Consider the following 18,147-nt stretch of genomic DNA (forward strand, 5'->3'; position numbering starts at 1 on the left):
CTCACATAAATACAGGACCGGAATCCTGTTCATAAACACAGACCATAATTCAGAGGTAAATCTTCCAGAGTTCCATAAGGATTACTCCGAAATGAGTGTGGATAGGCTTAAAGCCATTCCATACACTAGTATTTATGAAGACTCAAGTTAGATTTCAAGAGTACACAATATTAAAAACCAAAACCTGAGCCTACTGGTCACTTTCAACCACAATGACTCATCCATCTGATCAACATGTAAAAAAGTATCATGACATTGATTTATTTGGATTTTCATGTTGGGATATAAAATGCCAGCTTTTGTATTTGCTATATGAGCTGTAAATTAGATTACAGGTGTGTATCTGCAGAAGCTGTTAATACTTGCAAATGGGGCGTCAAAAGGAAAAAAATGGGTGGGGGTGAAGATGGCAAGTCCTCAACTAGACTACAAAATGAAATCATATTGAATGAAATTAGAACCTGCAGCAGAAGTGATAATTTCCTAAGTGTATCAATATGTAACAGCAGCACAACAAGGCAGCCTCATTTGTTCCTGACAAATCAGGTGCAATGTATGCTGATGTTATAGGAAAATGAGAAGTTGGCAGGTTTCAGGAGGGGAAAATTTTCTTATGATAATATATTTTGAGTCTTGCATAGTAAACCTGACTACCCTTGCTCTGTTTCAACCAGTCCTAAACATATTGGTTTCCATTGTGATTCTATTGAGATGCATGTGATGCGCACTGCAAGCCTAAGCATGTTTACTCAGAGGTAAGCCACTGAATTCTTCAGTGCCTGAGAGAGTATACATAGAAGTTCCTCCTTAGAGCAATATCTCTATTTCTGTGCCCATGGTTTCTGCCTGCTTGCAATCAGTGGATCATCTTGTTTGCTAAAAGCACTGAACCTTTGCACACACTGGCCAGGGGGCACTGTCCATTAACATGGTGTGCATTAGTTCGTTTTTTCCAAGTAAATATATTGAGGACCAAAGTGTTAGCCTAGTTGGCTAATCTGTCTTGAGTGTGGGATGGCATCATGCTGTGAAGGATCCGGAACTTTTACCTCTGTGCGCAGCATAGCAAGGAATGGAAGTTATACAGGAAGTCATAGAATGGTACAGTTGGAAGGGACGACCAAAGTCATCTAGTCCAACCCCCTGCAATGCAGGAATCTTTTGCCCAACATGGGCCTCCAACCCATGGCCCTGAGATTAAGAGTATCAAGCTCTACCAAGCAATGGACCAGTTTCAACACCACTAAACTACAGTACTTATATAAACCTTGGGCTCATGCATTTCTTATTTCTCCTCTGGTGTAACTGCAAAGAAGAGTTCAGAAACACTGGCCTCAGCTTTTATGTTCTCTATTACATGTGAACTCTGGTTAATTTAGATTTTAAACTAGGTTTAGTGAACAAGCCAAGACAACAAACCATGGTTTGATCCAGACTCACTAATTGTTTAATAATTGTTTAAGCTGATTGTTTAAACTGGCCAGAGTTTCCCCAAGTTCAGATGTAACAAGGAACTCAGATAAGTTTTAAAGCTGAAGTGAAACTTTTCAATCTCCTCCTTATGACTGTTCCAGAGGAAAAGAGTGGAGAGGGACTCCAGGCTTGTGCGGGCCTGTTCACTTAATGCTAAACCATAACTTAGAGATGTGGGTGGCGCTGTGGTCTAAACCACTGAGCCTCTTGGGTTTGCCGATCAGAAGGTTGGCGGTTCGAATCCGCATAATGGACTGTCCCAGCTCCTGCCTACCTAACAGTTCGAAAGCATGCCAGTGCAAGTAGATAAATAGGTACCGCTGTGGTGGGAAGGTAAACGGCATTTCTGTGCGCTCCGGCTTATGTCACTGTGTTCCGTTGCACCAGAAGCGGTTTAGTCATGCTGGCCACATGACCCAGAAAGCTGTCTGTGGACAAACACCGGCTCCCTCGGCCTGAAAGCAAGATGATTGCCATACCCCATAGTTGCCTTTGACTGGACGTAACTGTCCAGGGGTCCTTTACCTTTTTACTTAAACCATAACTTAGTGCTGTGTCTGAAACTGGTGCAAGAGGACACAATGCTGACAACATATATCCAGCTAACATACACTGGTTCTGTAGTGACTTCTTTTTGCTGAGCAGGTGGGGAATTAGTAGACCCATAGTCACAAAGGGACTGTGTAGTCCAGGAATCGACAAACTCGGACCTCCAGATGTTTTGGGACTGCAATTCCCATAATCCCTGACCACTGATCCTGTTAGCTAGGGATGATGGGAGTTGTAGTCCCAAAGCATCTGGAGGCCCAAGTTTGGGGATGCCTGGTGTAGTCCTTGTTTCCTAAGTACTGTATAGGGAACAAGGCCAGCTATATGCACAAGAGGGGAGGCACCTGCATCTTGCAAAAGAGGGAAACTCAGCATGACAAGCTACAGTTATTAAAGGTTTGGGAGCCCTGTGTCCACTTTTGTTGTAGAATGTTACAAAAAGTAAATATGTAGCCCTTTTATTTGTGAATGAGTAAGGAAATGTATGTATGCTGTATCCCACCCTGGCCAGTAAGAAGTAATACAACACTAGCACATATATTTGAAGGGGAAGGGTTGTAGCCCAGTGGTATAAGCATCTGCTTTGCATGCAGAAGATTGCAGGTTCAATCCCTGGCATCTCCATGTAAGATTGAGAGAGGCCCTGGAGAGTCTTTGCCAATCAGTGTGGCCTGGACAATACAGAGCTAGATGGACTGATTGACCAGGTACAAGGCAGATCAATAAATAACCGGGTATAAAATACACTTCCGTATTGAAGAGAAATATTTCAGGTAATGTCTGAATGTAAGATAAAGAAGGGTAGTGATTAATGTTTCCTATGCTCCTTTATTCATCTTACCTGTACACTCAAGCCATTATGCAACTATTCCTCACCTTTTATGCCCTTTCATCACAAAACTGTTGGCTCCTGGCCAGGGAATAAGCAAGCCTGGAGGTTCTAGGAAGATGGCAGCGATCAGGGCTTCATTGGTTACTCCTCTAACCCCTGTAAAAATGCCTTTGGTGTATACACCCAATAGAGTTTATATTTTTCATCTGTTTCTTTCTTGCAGTTTCAGACCCCAAACCTCAATGTACACCAGAGGGTAGCAAGAGAGTGCTGAGCTTTCAAGGTGAGGAGGGGCAACGAGGGGTGGTCTGCTGAAATGTTGCTGTGGGCTGGAATATAGTCTTAAGAAGCTTCTGATCAGATGTGATTTAATCTGTTTCTGTCAAGTGAGTAGAAATCTGATCTGGAGATTGGAGATTAACCCAGATTCCTGCTAGGAGGGTCATAGCACTTGACCCAATTACCTCATGCAGGTGCCACCTCTGGCACCATGACCATGAAGGAGGCTGGGAAGACCCAGTTTCACCTCTTCATCTTCCTTACACTTTGCTGGGGGGGTTCCTGCTGAAGAAAGTCAATAAAAATAATAATATGCATCACAAGAAGCTTCCTAATGCAGGTTGCTATCAGAGAGCACTTTTAGGAGTAAGTCCGTGGGACTTTTAAAACCTCAAAGCGGTGCCTGTTCAGGATAAACAGGCTTAAGTAACTGACACAGAAAAGCATGGGAGAGGGATGGAAATGGCACTGGGCTGCCTCTGCATCAGGAGTAGCCAACATCTCTCCTAGGGTTGCCAGACTCAATAGAGGACAGGACTTCTGTGCCTTTAATTGCCCTGCTCTCTTTTGAGTCTGGATACCTTAAAGAGAAACCAGCAGACCCTTTGCTTGGAAATTAAACAAAGGGTCTGCTGGTTTCTCATTAAGATTTCCAGTCTCAAAAGAGAGCAGGGCAATTAAAGGCACAGAGGTCCTGTCCTCTGTTGAGTCTGGCAACCCTAATCTATCCAGATGTTGCACTACAGCAGCTGCCATCATCCCAGACACATTGGCCACATTGTTTGCAGCTCATAGGAGTTGTAGTCGGGAGAGCACCACCTTGGCTACGTCATCCAGAGGGTTATTAGATTGCACAATGAGCGCACGTGTGTTCACGCTCGTGCAACTTTATTATTTAACATATCTGTTTGCCATCACACGCCTTGACGCAGCGCCGGTGCTAACATAAAACTGCCCTAGAAGGAGGAGAAAGAGAAAAGGCGCCTTCATACAGCTGGCCCATTTCCAGCTGTAAGCGACAGGCGGAGCCCTTTACCTAAAGTTTCCATGCCAGAGGCTGCCTGCCGCCGCCGCCGCCGCCAACATGGTATCGCGAAGATGATCGCTCGCCTGCCTGTGCCCGGCAGCGTCGCTTTCACCTGCTTTGTAAAGCAATCACCCCACCTGGGCCGAGGCTTGAGCCCCAAAGGGAAAAGGCGCCTGCCCTGCCCACAACAGCAGGTGAGCAAACTGCCGTTTCTACAAGAGCAGAGCCTTGGCAAACTCTCTCCCCTACCTCTCTCACTTAGCAGGTGTGATCGCAGCTCTGTCTGTGAAACAATATGTGCCCCTCCCTTTCAAGCCTGTCCCGAGAATGCCCTTTAAGTTATGGGCAACGTGTGAATGTGCGTGTGAGGAGAGAGAGAGAGAGAGAGTGGTATTTCTTCGGTGTCACCCTGCCTGTGCGTCCTTCCTGGCGCGTTGTGTTCTGTGGCGGCCTATCCGAGGGAGGCGCTGCTGGTGATGCTGAGAACCGGCGCGCGCGCCAAACAGATCCAAGCGGCAAAATGAAATAGCTACTCCGGATCAGCTGAAAGCCTCGAGGCAATCCGAGGCATATTTACTTGGAAGTAAGTCCCATCGAACTCAGTGGGGCTTGATTCTGAGTAAACGCGCAGAGAGGGATTGCTCTGCAAGGCTCCGTTCCTAGGCACTGAACCCCGGTGAAAGCCCGATTGCACTCAGTGGGCCCGTACTTCTGCGTTGACCCTTATAGGACTCCGTGGCATGTCTGCTTTAAATCACAATGGTGGGAACATTTCTAAAAGGCGCATGGACGGAGCCGAATGATAAAGAACGATCGTAAAAGTTCCAGCACTTTGGTTTAACTCACGTGCGTGGTTAGTTACAGGTAGCCTCCTCCGGCATGAGCCTAGCCAGGATTTTTGTAAGGGGGGGGGCAGAACCTCAGGTTTGTATTAATTTGTATTGATTTTTATTGGGGGCCGGGGGGCAGCTGCCCCCTGCCCCCCCCCGCTATGCCCCCCCGGTGCTAAATGTGGCGATTACATTATCAGCCACCCAACGTCACTCCCCGAAAGAGACGGATGTAGGGTTGCCAGACTCAATAGAGGACAGGACTTCTGTGCCTTTAATTGCCCTGCTCTTTTGAGTCTGGAAACCTTAAAGAGAAACCAGCAGACCCTTTAATTTCCAAGCAAAGGGTCTGCTGGTTTCTCGTTAAGGTTTCTAGACTCAAAAGAGAGCAGGGCAATTAAAGGCACAGAAGTCCTGCCAACCATTCTACTAGCCACAGAGTTGCCAACCGATCAGGTTTTGCATACTGCAGGAGAGGGGGAGCCTGTGCGTGCAATTGGGCTGATGTTGCGCTTAGGCTGTGCGCTCTTTTTGTTGTTCTTTCTTGTGGCTCGTAAATGCTACTTTGCCGGGAAGGACTTGGTGAGAGCAAGCCCTGTTTGGGAAAGTAGACTGGAGGGGGAAGCGTGCTGAGGATGTGACGTTGCGCCGTGTGTGTGTGTGTTTTCTAGTTTCTGGCCAGCGCTCTCTCTTCGCCTTCGGGGAGCGCTCGCCTTTGTGCGGTGTTTTGTGCGTGTTGGCTTCGTGCGCTCGCCGGGTGGGTGTTCGTTTCTTTTGGCCCGCTGTCGCCCGAGCTAAGGGCAAGATTCCCACTGCCAGTGCCAGGTGCAAGCGCAGCGCCGCTCCCCACCCCCGTTCCCTGAGTTTCTCGGCCGCCCCCCTCGGAACTCGAGGCTGGCCATTAAGGATTCCGCTAGGCAAGCCAAGGGGACGCACAAGGCTGCACAGCCCAGCGCGCTGAGGCGGTGCCAGCCTGGGGGTGGGGTGGACAAGCAGGCCAACCCATCCGCATTAGATAGGGAGAGAAAAGGACCGGCGCTGGGTTCCAAGGAGGTGGGGGAAGCACGGCGGAGAGTTGAGAAAAGCCAGGGATTTCCCCGAGGAGAGAGGAGCGGCTCAAGAGACAGCGGCTACCGAAGCGAGAATGTCCCCAGAATATCAACAAGCAGAAAAGGCGTGCAGGGCACCAGTCAGCCCCTCGCCTTCTCTTTCTCTTCTCCCATTCTCCAGTCTTCCTCCCCACTTTTAGGAGCCTAGCAGTGGTTCCTCCCCACGCTTCCTCGTTGCATCTGGCTAGGTAGGGACTCCCATCCTCAGCATCATTCTCGAGGTCAATTCTGTGAGCAAAAGCGACCAGAAAAAACGGTCCTCTGCAGGGAAAAACAAAACTTGGCGACCCCTTTGCCCAGTGCCAGACCTCTGGGTAGCGGAGGATTAATTCCCACCCTGCTATTTTCCCAAAGAAAGAGGCGGTATATATAGATCCCATGCTGAGCGCATCCACGCACGTGCAGTTGCGCCTTGTTGCACTTCCTACTATATAGGCAGCCTCTGCGCACCTGCGTGCAACTCATGGGCGAGGCCTTCTTCCGACACTGGCGATGAGCTTTCCAGGCTTGTAATGCTCATCTCCAGTCAAGAAGGGTAGGGAACTGTTATTTCTATTTTGACATATGGGGAGAAAGGACTTGCTCCAGACCACCCAAGCTGTCAGCCCGCGCACCCCGCTGCAATGGGATTTGCACCCAGGTCTCAGTCTCCACGTAACCATTGATAGCATGCCCGCTGACACACGGGTCCATAGACCGAAACATTATACTGAACATGCTTCAGCTGGAACTGCACCTATCTCCTATCAGTATGGTGTGTGTGTGAGTGAGTGAGTGAGAGAGAGAGAGATTGGGGGAGGGGCGTGGATGTGCTTGAGAGGTCCCAGTCCTGAAAAACTCACGGGGCAGCCAGATAATGCCCTCCAGATGTTTCTGGACTACATCTGCAATAAGCCCAAGGCAGCATGGCCCACGAGATCAGGGGGCTTGTATGCCATAATAACCTGTTTTAGGTTCTGAAAGTGCCACGGATCTCTTCCAAGTTTTAGCCACCCTTTGGGCATTATCTCAGCGATCGGAGCAATAAAACTGCTGGCATATTTGCAAAGCTAAGCAGCGTCCGGTATGGTTTCAAAGTGGATGGGAAACCGCGTGTTGAGATTTCTTGGACTAGCTGACCCTCAGGGTCTCTTCCAACTCTCTGATTCTATGATTCTTACAGCCCTGCAAGGTAGGCTAGTGCTGTTGCCATTCCCCATATCGCACAGAGAGGGCCGTGAAAGGGGAGGGGGAATGCGGCTTTCCCTAGACCACCTCGCTTCGACTGAGCTGGAGTTTCAGCCAGAGACATCGCAGCTCATGCTCTCAACCACCGCGCCATTCACCGGCTAATTAGTTTAATTGCGCTGCTGCTAACTTTATCCGGATTCCTCCTTTTCGTTGGCAATGAGTGTTGGACAATGAGTGTTCTCTCCCTCTCAGTATTGAAGGGCTGTCGCGGGGTGGGGGTGGGGGTGAGATGGGGGGGCGTAGTTAAAGGAACAAGCATAGTTAATATTTCCACATCAGGAAGTTGCTGCTGCAGAAGCCTGCAGGCGAAAATGCTTAATCTCAACAGTGCAGAGCCTGTGGCGCCTATTCTGTTATAGGTTGGAGATCCCACGTGGTTTTAACTTCTGTATAAAAGTTTCTGTAGAAAAGTGGCCCAATGTTGTGATTTGGCAGGTCAAAAAGAAAGAAAAGAAAAGAAGAGAAGAGAAAGGGGGGGGGAGTTAAACCCGTCGCCAGGAGATTAGAGGCAGATAAGCAAGGAAGAACAAGGCGCTTCTCCAACCGAGACCTTCCACTTGGCGATCGGAGGCGGAACGTCAGGTTCAGGAGCTGGAGTGAGAGAGAGAATAAAATTCAAGAAGGCACAGGCAAAGATCAACCGCGGCAGGAAGGCAGCGCGGTGGGTCTGCCTTTTTACTCACGAGAAGCCCAGTACCAAATAAGAAGGGCGGGATTTGCTGAATGCGAAGGAAAGCCTGAACGGACGGCTACTTTTAAGCAGGACCTGCTGACTTCGATTTTCAGTCGCTTCTGGAGGTTTTCTTGCCTGCTTGCTTCCGGGGCTTTAAACATTACTACTACTCCTACTCCTACTCCTACTCCTACCACCATTACTACTTGTATGTTTTTTTATTTAACTGTTTTAATGCGGACAGCTGCATGATCGCGGGATCTCCAGAAAGGGCCCCTATCGGCTGGACTGCAGCCCCAACCTGACCCCCCTCCCGCAAAAGAGGGGGAAGTGTGGGGGGAGAGGGAGTACCCGCCTTTGTGGATCGGACTGAGTCGTCGTCGTCCCCGCGCGCGCCGCCGCCGCCCCCTCCCCTCCTCCTCCTGCGCGCTGCCCGCTCTTGGCTTTCAGGTTAACTTCGCTTTGCCAGAGGCGGGAGAACCGAGGCTGCGGCGGCGGGCGCGGAAGGGAGAGCGAGCGAGCAAGGGAGGGCGCGCGTTCCCCGCGCCGAAGGAGACGCAGCCGCGGAGCGCAACGAGGGACCGCTCGCTTCGCGCGGACGAGAGTTGGCCCGCTTCCCCTTCTTCCCCCCACCCTTGTGGCAAAGGGACAGAGGGAGGCACCGCTGCCGGGAGTGCGCCCAGCTCGCCGCGATAAATTGGATTGACTCTCTCAAGCTGCCCAGTTGATCCTCCGCGCCACCCCTCTCCCCTCCCCCCTGGCCTTCCGATGACTCTGGACTAAAAATCACCCTCCTCCCCACCCACCCCCGGTGTCCGCATTCCCCCCACCCCTCTTTTTCCTTTTTGGCTGGACTCTGCGCGAGCTGGAAGCGAACAAACTGAAACCATGAAGCAGGAGCTGTCGGCTTCGGAGATGCCCGCTGGTAACTGACCGCCGGGAGGCAGCCGGGGGACTCGGGCTCTCCGGGATCGCACCCTCTCCCTCCCGCCCCCGCCCCGCTCTTGCGGACCTGCTCCCAACTTGCCGCCTTGTCTCCCGCCGACCTGCTCCCTGGCTGGCACGCCGAGGGGGACGCCCGGATCCGGCTCGCCGGCCTCCCCCCGTCCTCCCAAACATAGCGCCCCTCCTGGCGCCTGGCCGCCCCCTTGAGCTCCGCGCACCCTTCTCGGGCGCCCGCCGGCTCGGATCGCCGCGCCGCCGCGCCGAACCTGCTTGGAGCTCGGCATGGACGGGGCGGCTCGGAGGGGGGCCCTGGCCGCGCTGCTGCTGCTACTGCTGCTGGCCGCCTGCTGGCTAGTGCTGGGCGCCGGAGCCTCGCCGACCCCTCCCGGAGCCGCCCCGCAGCAGGACACTTGCACCTCGTGCGGCTTCCGGCGGCCTCCCGAGGAGCGCGGGGCCGTGGACGGCGATTTCCTGGAGGCCGTCAAGCGGCACATCCTGAGCCGCCTGCAGATGCGAGAGCGGCCCAACATCACCCACGCCGTGCCCAAGGCGGCCATGGTCACGGCGCTGCGCAAGCTGCACGCCGGGAAGGTGCGCGACGACGGCCGCGTCGAGATCCCCAGCCTGGACGGCCAGGCGAGCGACGGCCCCGCGGCGCACGAGCAGCTCTCTGAGATCATCAGCTTCGCCGAGACAGGTGGGCCGCCCGCGCGTCGACCTAGCCCGCTTTGACCTCTTTGCCCTCCGCGCCCATCCTCGGTCTGTATGCCCTAAGCATCCAGTCTTTCCCTCCCAGCAGTTTCTCGACCTCCGGCAAACCCTTCTCGGCCTCCCACCCAGGGACATGCCCCCGCCCGGCACCTTGCAACCTTAAAGTTAAACGTTTCTGCCTTGAACGCTGTTTGTCTGTCCAATCCAGCCCTGTCTACCCACCCAATCTATTCTGTCCTATCCGTTTTCCTATCCGTTTGCCCTGCAGGCCAGATTCCTGCCTTACTGGTTTTTATGTAAATCCCTTCATTTGTTAGTTTGTCATGCAGATCTAGTCATTGTCTCTTTGACTTGTACAGCACCCTTCTAGACTAGGGACGCATGCATCCCTCTCACTTACCTTGCTTATTCATCTGCATTAGCTGCTACATTCTGTGCTCTCCGTCACTTTACTGGTCCTTATTCCAGCACATCTGCTCTGCCAGCTCAATCACCCATCCAGCCTTTCCTTCCCCAGTACTCTCAGGCACCTTTCCTATACTCACATGGGTATATCCTTCCCATGACCCATTCACTATCTCTCATGCCACCCAACTCTTCTTATCCGCCTCCTTATCTGTTCCTTATCCACACACTCCATTTTCTAGTGTCCTACGGGATAGTTACCCTTCCATCCTTAACATTGTGTGACTTCTTCTCTTCATCCAGTACTCCAGCCTCATACCGTTTTGCACCCATCCATCCTCCTACCTCACCCATGGATTCATCTCCTATGCTCACTTTCAATACCAGTCAGGTACCTGTCACACATAGGCATCATTTTCTATGCCTATTTAGTACACCCACCTATTTACCTTTCTACCAACATCCCACTCATTCATTCACCTCTTTCCTCATCTCATTCAACCTCATTCTCTTCCCCCTTGCCATTCAAATCCTCTGCTGCACATACCTGTCCAACCCATGTCATCTAATCCCTTTTGTTGACCTACACTCTCCATGTATTCTAAATCTTATGATCATGCATACAGTACCCACTTGGGGATCCCATTCATTCGTCCATCCATCCATCCCACTATATATCATGTTGAGTTTTATATGCACCCATCTATCCTTGAACCTATCACATACCTCTTTATTGTTTTCTTTTTCCTTATTCATTACTCATCCATTCACACACACTTTCAAACCATGCATAGTAGTGAACTGGTACTGAACCAGCCCGTTTATTTATTTCCCACAAATCTACTTTATACAGTCACCCCTGTTGTATTTGCCCATGCACTATAATTGCCACATGTGACCCATTCATCAACAATATCTGTTCAACTTAATCTCAATTTCTTGTAACATCCATTTTGCTACTTTTGGTACTATGCCTCTCCATGGTTCTTTAATGGTAAACTAGTCTTTATAGCATTGCTTCCATCCATCCACCATTCCTGGTTTAGTCAATCTAAGTTTGGTTCTAGTTACAGGTAGGTAGCCGTGTTGGTCTGAGTCGAAACAAAATAAAAAAATTCCTTCAGTAGCACCTTACAGACCAACTAAGTTTGTCTGTGCATGCACGAAACCATCGTATCTGATGAAGTGTGCATGCACACGAAAGCTCATACCAAAATAAAAACTTAGTTGGTCTTTAAGGTGCTACTGAAGGAATTTTTTTATTACGTTTGGTTCTGAAACAGTCATTTCATCATTCTCAGGCTGATTTTCACTCATCTATCTAAAATGCTATAAGTATCTGCTCTCCATCTTCTTTATCCACCCATCCTATCAACGAGAGCGAGGTGCTGTTGCTCAGTAACCTGCCCTATACCATATCTCCTTTGCTATCCCCAACTACAGAAGTGTAGATTTTCTTTTTAATGTATGCTTCTTCAGTTAGGTACTACAGCTTCTTAGCTAGTCTACCAGAACGGTTTAGTTTCTCTCTGTCTACCTCTAAGCTCCTCCACCAACACATACAACAGATTGTCATTTTTGAACTGTTTTCCAGTATAACTGGAGGGTTCATTGGAAGCTTATCAGGGAATTATCAGTGAAGTTCAGCAGTGGTGAACAAGCTCTCATTCCTCACAGAATGCAGCCACAGTGTTTTAAGCTACACTCTCAGTTTGTCTAGGGTTGGGCTGGGAAAGCTTAGCTAGTCCAGAAGTTCCATCGTTTATGATGAGAGTTGGTATCAAACAGCATCAGGAGGGTCACTGATTCCCCATCCCTAACTGTGCCCACACAAGCTGAGTTTGTGCAAGGGATGTGCCCCTAAATTCATTTCCATGTGCTAGGAATCTATGGCAGATAGCCAGGTATCTTTTCAGCAGACCACGTGACATGGGAAAGGTTCCATTAAGGTAGAAAGTCCAAAAACCGCTGTAAGGTTCAGGGGAGAGGATAGCTGAATGGATGAAGAGACGTGCTGCAAGAATAGATAGGTGAATGGTGGATGGCTCTATTAAACCCATTAGTTCTTTTTTCTCCCTCTTTCACTTCATTTATTACTTTCTCTTTATCATCATCAAAAATACTTGGCTTGCGTGCTTTGCTTGTCCATTACTTGCTTACTATATTTACAAGTTTCCAAGCTGCATGCAGATCAAGAGCTATGCTTTGGATGACTAGAAGACAAGGGATGTGGCTTTCCAGAGGCTGTTCAGCTCCAACTCCTAGCTGCTCCAGCCAGCATGGCCAGGAGTCCGAGAAGATGGGAGTTAGAGTCCAACAACACCTGAAAGGTCACTAGGTAGTTCCCTATCCCTGCTATAGGGTGTAGGAAGCCCAGTAGTGTGGTGCTGATACACATACAATAATGCATATGGTTGCACAAGGTTTTCCTTCTGCCAGGGTCCCAGAAAGCACATAAGAATACATGCTCATTTGAAATGATAAAGTACTATGAGAAGATCACAAGAACTCAATGATTAGGAGCAGCTGAAGCTGCCTTATACTGAGTCAGACTATTGGTTCATTTACTCACTATTGTTGATACTGGCAGTGGCTATCTAGAGCTTTATGCAGGGGACATTCCCAGCCCCACCTGGAGATGCCGAGGATTGGACCTGAGATCTTCTGTATGCAAAGCTCAACCACTGAGCTAATTGGACCAGATTTAAATGGCACTGTAACAAGGATTCAGTATTCTAGATGACAATGGCAGTGCTGAGGTTTCGATTTTTGGTATACTGGATGAAATGGAATTGAATGAAGAATATTGGGTGAAGCCATGATCGGACCAATCCTGTGCATGCCTATTTAGAAGTCAGTCCTGCTGAGTTCAGTGGCACTTTCCTAGGTAAGTGTGCATAGGATTATAACCACAGGGGTCAGAAAGGTTTAGGTTAAGAGATGTCAGTGACATGTTTGACAGCTCCTCCCATTTATTGTTCATATTAAAAAAAATAAAAGTACAAGTGAGAAGGTAGCAACCAAATGCTGCAGCATTTGTTTTTTGGCTTGTCAGAGAATCATATAATTGTAAGGGACTGTGAGGGCCATCTAGTCCTTGCAATGCAGGAATATTTCACCCCATGTGGGGCTTGAACCCACAATCCTGAGATTAAGAGTCTCATGCTCTACTGACCAAGCTATTTCTTCCATGAAGAAATACCAAGCACAAGTCAGCATTGCTTAGCTACTCACTGAGCAATATTAGTGAGATTTGTAATAAGTCATTATGCTTGGGGTGTACCCTTGGTATCTGTGGTAAACACACACACACACACACACACACACACACACACACACACACACACACGGGTTGCCAGACTCAATAGAGGACAGGACTTCTGTGCCTTTAATTGCCCTGCTCTCTTTTGAGTCTGGAAACCTTAAAGAGAGCAGGGCAATTAAAGGCACAGAAGTCCTGTCCTCTATTGAGTCTGGCAACCCTAACACACACACACACACACACACAAACAGAGAGAGAGAGGGGGGGGCATTAACTTTTCCAGGAGCAGTAGAGGCTGACCCATTAGTTGAATGGGGCACTGCATCAATAGCTTCCATCTGCCCTCAGGCAGCACCCACTTGCCTGCCAGTCCATGGATGGCATTGCCTGTCAACTTTCTGGCTGCTGCTGGCTGGTGGTGGGTGCCTAGAACCTGTCCCCTGACACCTAGTTACTGCATGTATGTTCATGAAGTATGTTAGTATGGTAGAGCATGTCTCCACCTGCAGTTCAACACAGGGCAGTCCAGATAGACACTGGTTTATACTTCAGTTATGGCCTTAGTCAGGCACCCCCAAACTTCAGCCCTCCAGATGTTTTGGACTACAATTCCCATCATCCCTGGCCACTGGTCCTATTAGCTAGGGATCATGGGAGTTGTAGGCCAAAAACATCTGGAGGGCCACAGTTTGGGGATACCTGGCCTTAGTTAACTGGACTAGTTAAGAGCCTGTATTTTCCAAGGATCATGGGGCTGCTGGGTGAGATTACAGCACATCTAAATTGTAACCAAATCCTTTCTCTGCAAAATGTTCCCTGATTGTTAGCAACCTGTGCTTTCTGGGAAAATTATACATGAAGGCTGCCTTTGCCAGGCCAACACTTTAAAAAACACGCCACTAATTAGCACTTATCCAGGTGCTCACAGAGTTCCTTTCATGGCTCTCAATCTCTCTGACCTTAATTGCTGATTTCTAAGGATCTGGCGTTTTTTTCACCTATAGCCTGATTAGTTTCTCTCTGGGAACTCACTTAGCAATGGGTTTATAAATACTGACTCAGCCGCCAAGCTCACTTTGCAATTTACACTTATCCATTTACGGTACCTTTGGTCATTTTATTTATTTACATTATTATTACCTTTTTTGGCATTTAGTAATTTGCTGCAGATATTTCCTTTAAAAGCAAAGCAAAGCAGCACACCTTTTGAACTTAACGGCATTTCTTCCCCTTGCATCTTAGATGACCTGGCTTCCTCTCGAGTGCGCCTCTATTTCTTCATTTCCAACGAAGGGAATCGGAACTTGTTTGTGGTTCAAGCCAACCTGTGGCTTTACTTGAAGCTGCTTCCATATGTCTTGGAGAAAGGCAGCAGGCGAAAAGTAAGAGTCAAAGTGTATTTCCAAGACCCGGACACTAGCAGCAAGTGGAATGTGGTTGAAAAGAAAGTTGATCTCAAAAGAAGTGGCTGGCACACATTCCCCATGACAGAACCAATCCAGGCTCTGTTTGAGAAAGGGGAAAGAAGACTGAACTTGGATGTTCAGTGCGAAGGCTGCGAAGAGTATTCAGTGCTGCCAATTTATGTGGACCCCGGGGACGAGTCTCACCGGCCTTTTTTAGTGGTGCAAGCCCGGTTGGCTGACAACAAGCACAGAATCCGGAAAAGAGGCCTGGAGTGTGATGGCAGGACCAATTTATGTTGCAGGCAACAGTTTTTCATTGACTTCAGACTCATTGGGTGGAATGACTGGATCATAGCGCCACATGGTTACAATGGGAATTACTGTGAAGGGAGCTGCCCGGCCTATTTGGCTGGTGTCCCGGGCTCAGCTTCCTCTTTTCACACCGCAGTGGTGAATCAGTACCGCATGCGAGGGCTGAACCCAGGCACCGTGAACTCCTGTTGCATCCCGACCAAACTTAGCTCGATATCCATGCTGTACTTTGATGACGAATACAACATCGTGAAGAGGGACGTTCCCAATATGATTGTGGAAGAATGTGGTTGCGCCTGATTTGGGGAAAGGGGTGTGTTTGACAAGGGACAGGAGGCCTAGGACATTCCCATACAGAAATGGAATTAGAAGGGTGGTTTTTTGCTGCATATTCTTCCAGGCATAGATGTTGTTGTTTTTTTGAAAAAATCACCACAGAGAGGCAACAGCAGCAAGGAGCAGAGATTTCAACAGCAGCAAAGATATGTGTTTTGTTTCACTCTGTTGTCAGGGCCGTGGCAGTTCGTGGTTCTCGGACACTAAAATATGCTACCACTTATAGACTAATGCTATGAAGTACCTTAATCCCACCCACACACCCAAGGACACAAAGCACACAGAGAGAGAGAGAGCGATACACACAAACACACACGGTTGCATGATGCAGATTGGAGGACAGAAGCAAGTTTAAACAAAGAAAAGAAAGGGAGTTAAATGTCTGCCAGTGATTAAAAACACAATACAGTGGGCCAATAGTCATTTCATCTGTCAGCCAGCCAGCCAGCCAGCCATGTGTTTAGAATGAAACCACTGGGAAGCACAAAAAGAGAAAGCAGTCTAATATATTCGCATACGCAGGTATTTAAGTGACCAAATGACCAATCTTCACCTCTAAGGTCTAAAAAAGGGGAAGGAGTAGCAGGCTACCTGATTTACAGCATGACGAGCCCTTCCTCTTGAGGTTAAACATAATGTGTATATATATATATTTTTAAAGAAATCACAAATGGCCTATAGCACTTCCAGAGTAGAATATTGCTACGAGAGAAATATACTTAAGCAAGCAAGTACATGAGCTTAATATAATCACAGTTGCTGTATTCTTCTGAATGGTATGTTGGCATGATTTCATGCTTTTAATGGGCTATGAGATACTCACATCCTCACCCCATGTGGGATCGGTATCCTGGCCGCATCATCTCAAAAAGGGCTTGGGTCCACCCTATCCCCATTTTTTTGTTCGCTGTTCATCTCGACAGTCTTCACCTTCTCAGAACATCGGAGACATCAAAAGTTGCAGCTTGTGTCCCGCGTCAGGGGAATCGGCAAGAGCACGCTTGGAGCGGCTGGGGAGGAGTAACAGGGAGAAGAGGAAATGTATAGTAGTGATGAATTATAGCCACACAGTGGATACATTTCGAGGGAGTGTATGCGGGTGTGGAAATGCAAGGCGTTTTGTAAAGGTTGAGGAACATTGGAAAAGACTTGCGGGTGGGCGGGCGGGGGAACGAGAGTGGGGAGAGGTGTTTTTTTTAAAAAAATTAGAAAGAAAAACCATTCCCAGAATATGTCAAGGATGGCTGCAGAGCTCAAACCCCACCCCCACCCCGTGCTACAGCATAGCACTTGCAAACCGCTTGAATGCACATTATTATAGCACTTGCAGATTTCAATGCCTTGAATGGTTGGGACTTGATGGTGCACTTCTCTTTGCTCACTTATCTCTAGGTTAAAAACAAGTGCCGCATGAGCTATGCAATTTTTAAAAAAGTGTTGACCCATACTAGACGAAACTGGACTGAAATGAGATGACTTTTAAATATTTTTTTTTATACTTGAAATTAAATCTTTTGCTTCTTTTTTTAAAAAGCGAATGATTGCTTTTCATGTTTGCACTGATGTAGTTGCACGACTTAGTCAAGAGAAAACTGCCATTTGAAGAAGAAGAAAAAAGGTTATTTTTATAGCAGCAATAATGATGATGATGATGATGAACACAGTGAAATGTATTATACATAAGATTTTGGAACCAAAGAGGCCAACATATTAATTGTAATTTTTATCAGATGGCAAGCTCATCATATATCTATATATCATGTAATGATACTGAATACTCTGCTGTGAGGCCTACCAATTTTTTTCAGGGTACAAAATTGATTGTGACATTTGGGTCAGTGTCTTTTCTATACCAACAACACATAGCAGACGAGATGTACATCCTTTAAAAAAGAAGAAGAAGAAAGAAAGAAAACCCCAATTGTTGTTTATTTAATAAAGTCCCTAATAGGTTCTGTTCCATATTAATTTAAATACAAAACAACTTTCACTTAGATTTTGCTGTCAGAGTATTTTACAGTTTGTGTACAGTTTAAGTAAATAAAATGGAGTGAGAGAGAGAGAAAAAGTCTGAGAGCTGCGGCAGCTTCTTGCAGTTTTCATGGCCTGTTTGAGAAACCTTTGTTACAAAGTATATCCAGAGCTGGAGAGGACCAAAGCCTCATCGCTGAAGATGCTTACATGCCATTGAATGGGACCACGCATGCGTAACTGTTGGTTGGATAAGCCAAGGAGTGCAGGTGCAAGCCTTGTTCAATTGCACACATGATTAAGGTTAGGCACACACAATCTGGGGGCAGGTGGGACCAAGATTAACTGGGAAGGAGTTTGCTTTTTTGCTCTCACCCTCCCTTTCAGAATATTCCTACAAATGCATCTTGTACCAAGACAATGGATTTCCTTTTTTTTTCCTGCAGGGGGTGGAACAGCCCATATGAGCTGGGCTGGTGGTTTTCAAGCTGGTTACGAAAAGGGAATGTGTTCCACCTTGGCTTGTTTGCTGTGGGACCCATGAGTGCCACCCAGAGGATGGTGTATGTGTAGTTTTAGAAAGCACAGTCAGTAGCTCAGCATACTGGTCTCCCAATCACCTTGTGTAGCCTGAGTGAATGCTTTGTGACCTGACTAGGGTGGTCACTTACAGATGAAAAAGGGGAAATGAATCCCCCCTCAAAAGAGGACAAAACAACCATCGTCACCACCCAGATTTGCAAATAAATAAATAAATCCAAATTCAATAGCTGCAAATATAGAAATAACTATGCTAA

General features: G+C 48.0%; 1 protein-coding gene across 1 annotated transcript; it reads left to right on the forward strand.

Moving 5' to 3' along the window:
* Window positions 1-8,805: 8,805 nt before the first annotated feature.
* INHBB (inhibin subunit beta B) lies at window positions 8,806-16,526 on the forward strand. Its single transcript, XM_035129578.2, has 2 exons — window positions 8,806-9,644; window positions 14,568-16,526. The coding sequence occupies exons 1-2, from the start codon at window positions 9,230-9,232 to the stop codon at window positions 15,341-15,343; spliced, it is 1,191 nt and encodes a 396-aa protein (XP_034985469.1). The 5' UTR covers window positions 8,806-9,229; the 3' UTR covers window positions 15,344-16,526.
* Window positions 16,527-18,147: the final 1,621 nt, after the last annotated feature.

The sequence above is a fragment of the Zootoca vivipara genome, chromosome 1 (assembly GCF_963506605.1).
Source record: "Zootoca vivipara chromosome 1, rZooViv1.1, whole genome shotgun sequence".
In the NCBI taxonomy this organism is placed as follows: Eukaryota; Metazoa; Chordata; class Lepidosauria; order Squamata; family Lacertidae; genus Zootoca; species Zootoca vivipara.

Bases quoted from the DNA above. Each gene is read 5' to 3' on its own strand.
- INHBB (XM_035129578.2), top strand. From the start codon at position 9,230: ATGGACGGGGCGGCTCGGAGGGGGGCCCTGGCCGCGCTGCTGCTGCTA. The intron at 9,645-14,567 runs GTGGGCCGCCCG...CTTGCATCTTAG, and splicing joins CATCAGCTTCGCCGAGACAG to ATGACCTGGCTTCCTCTCGA.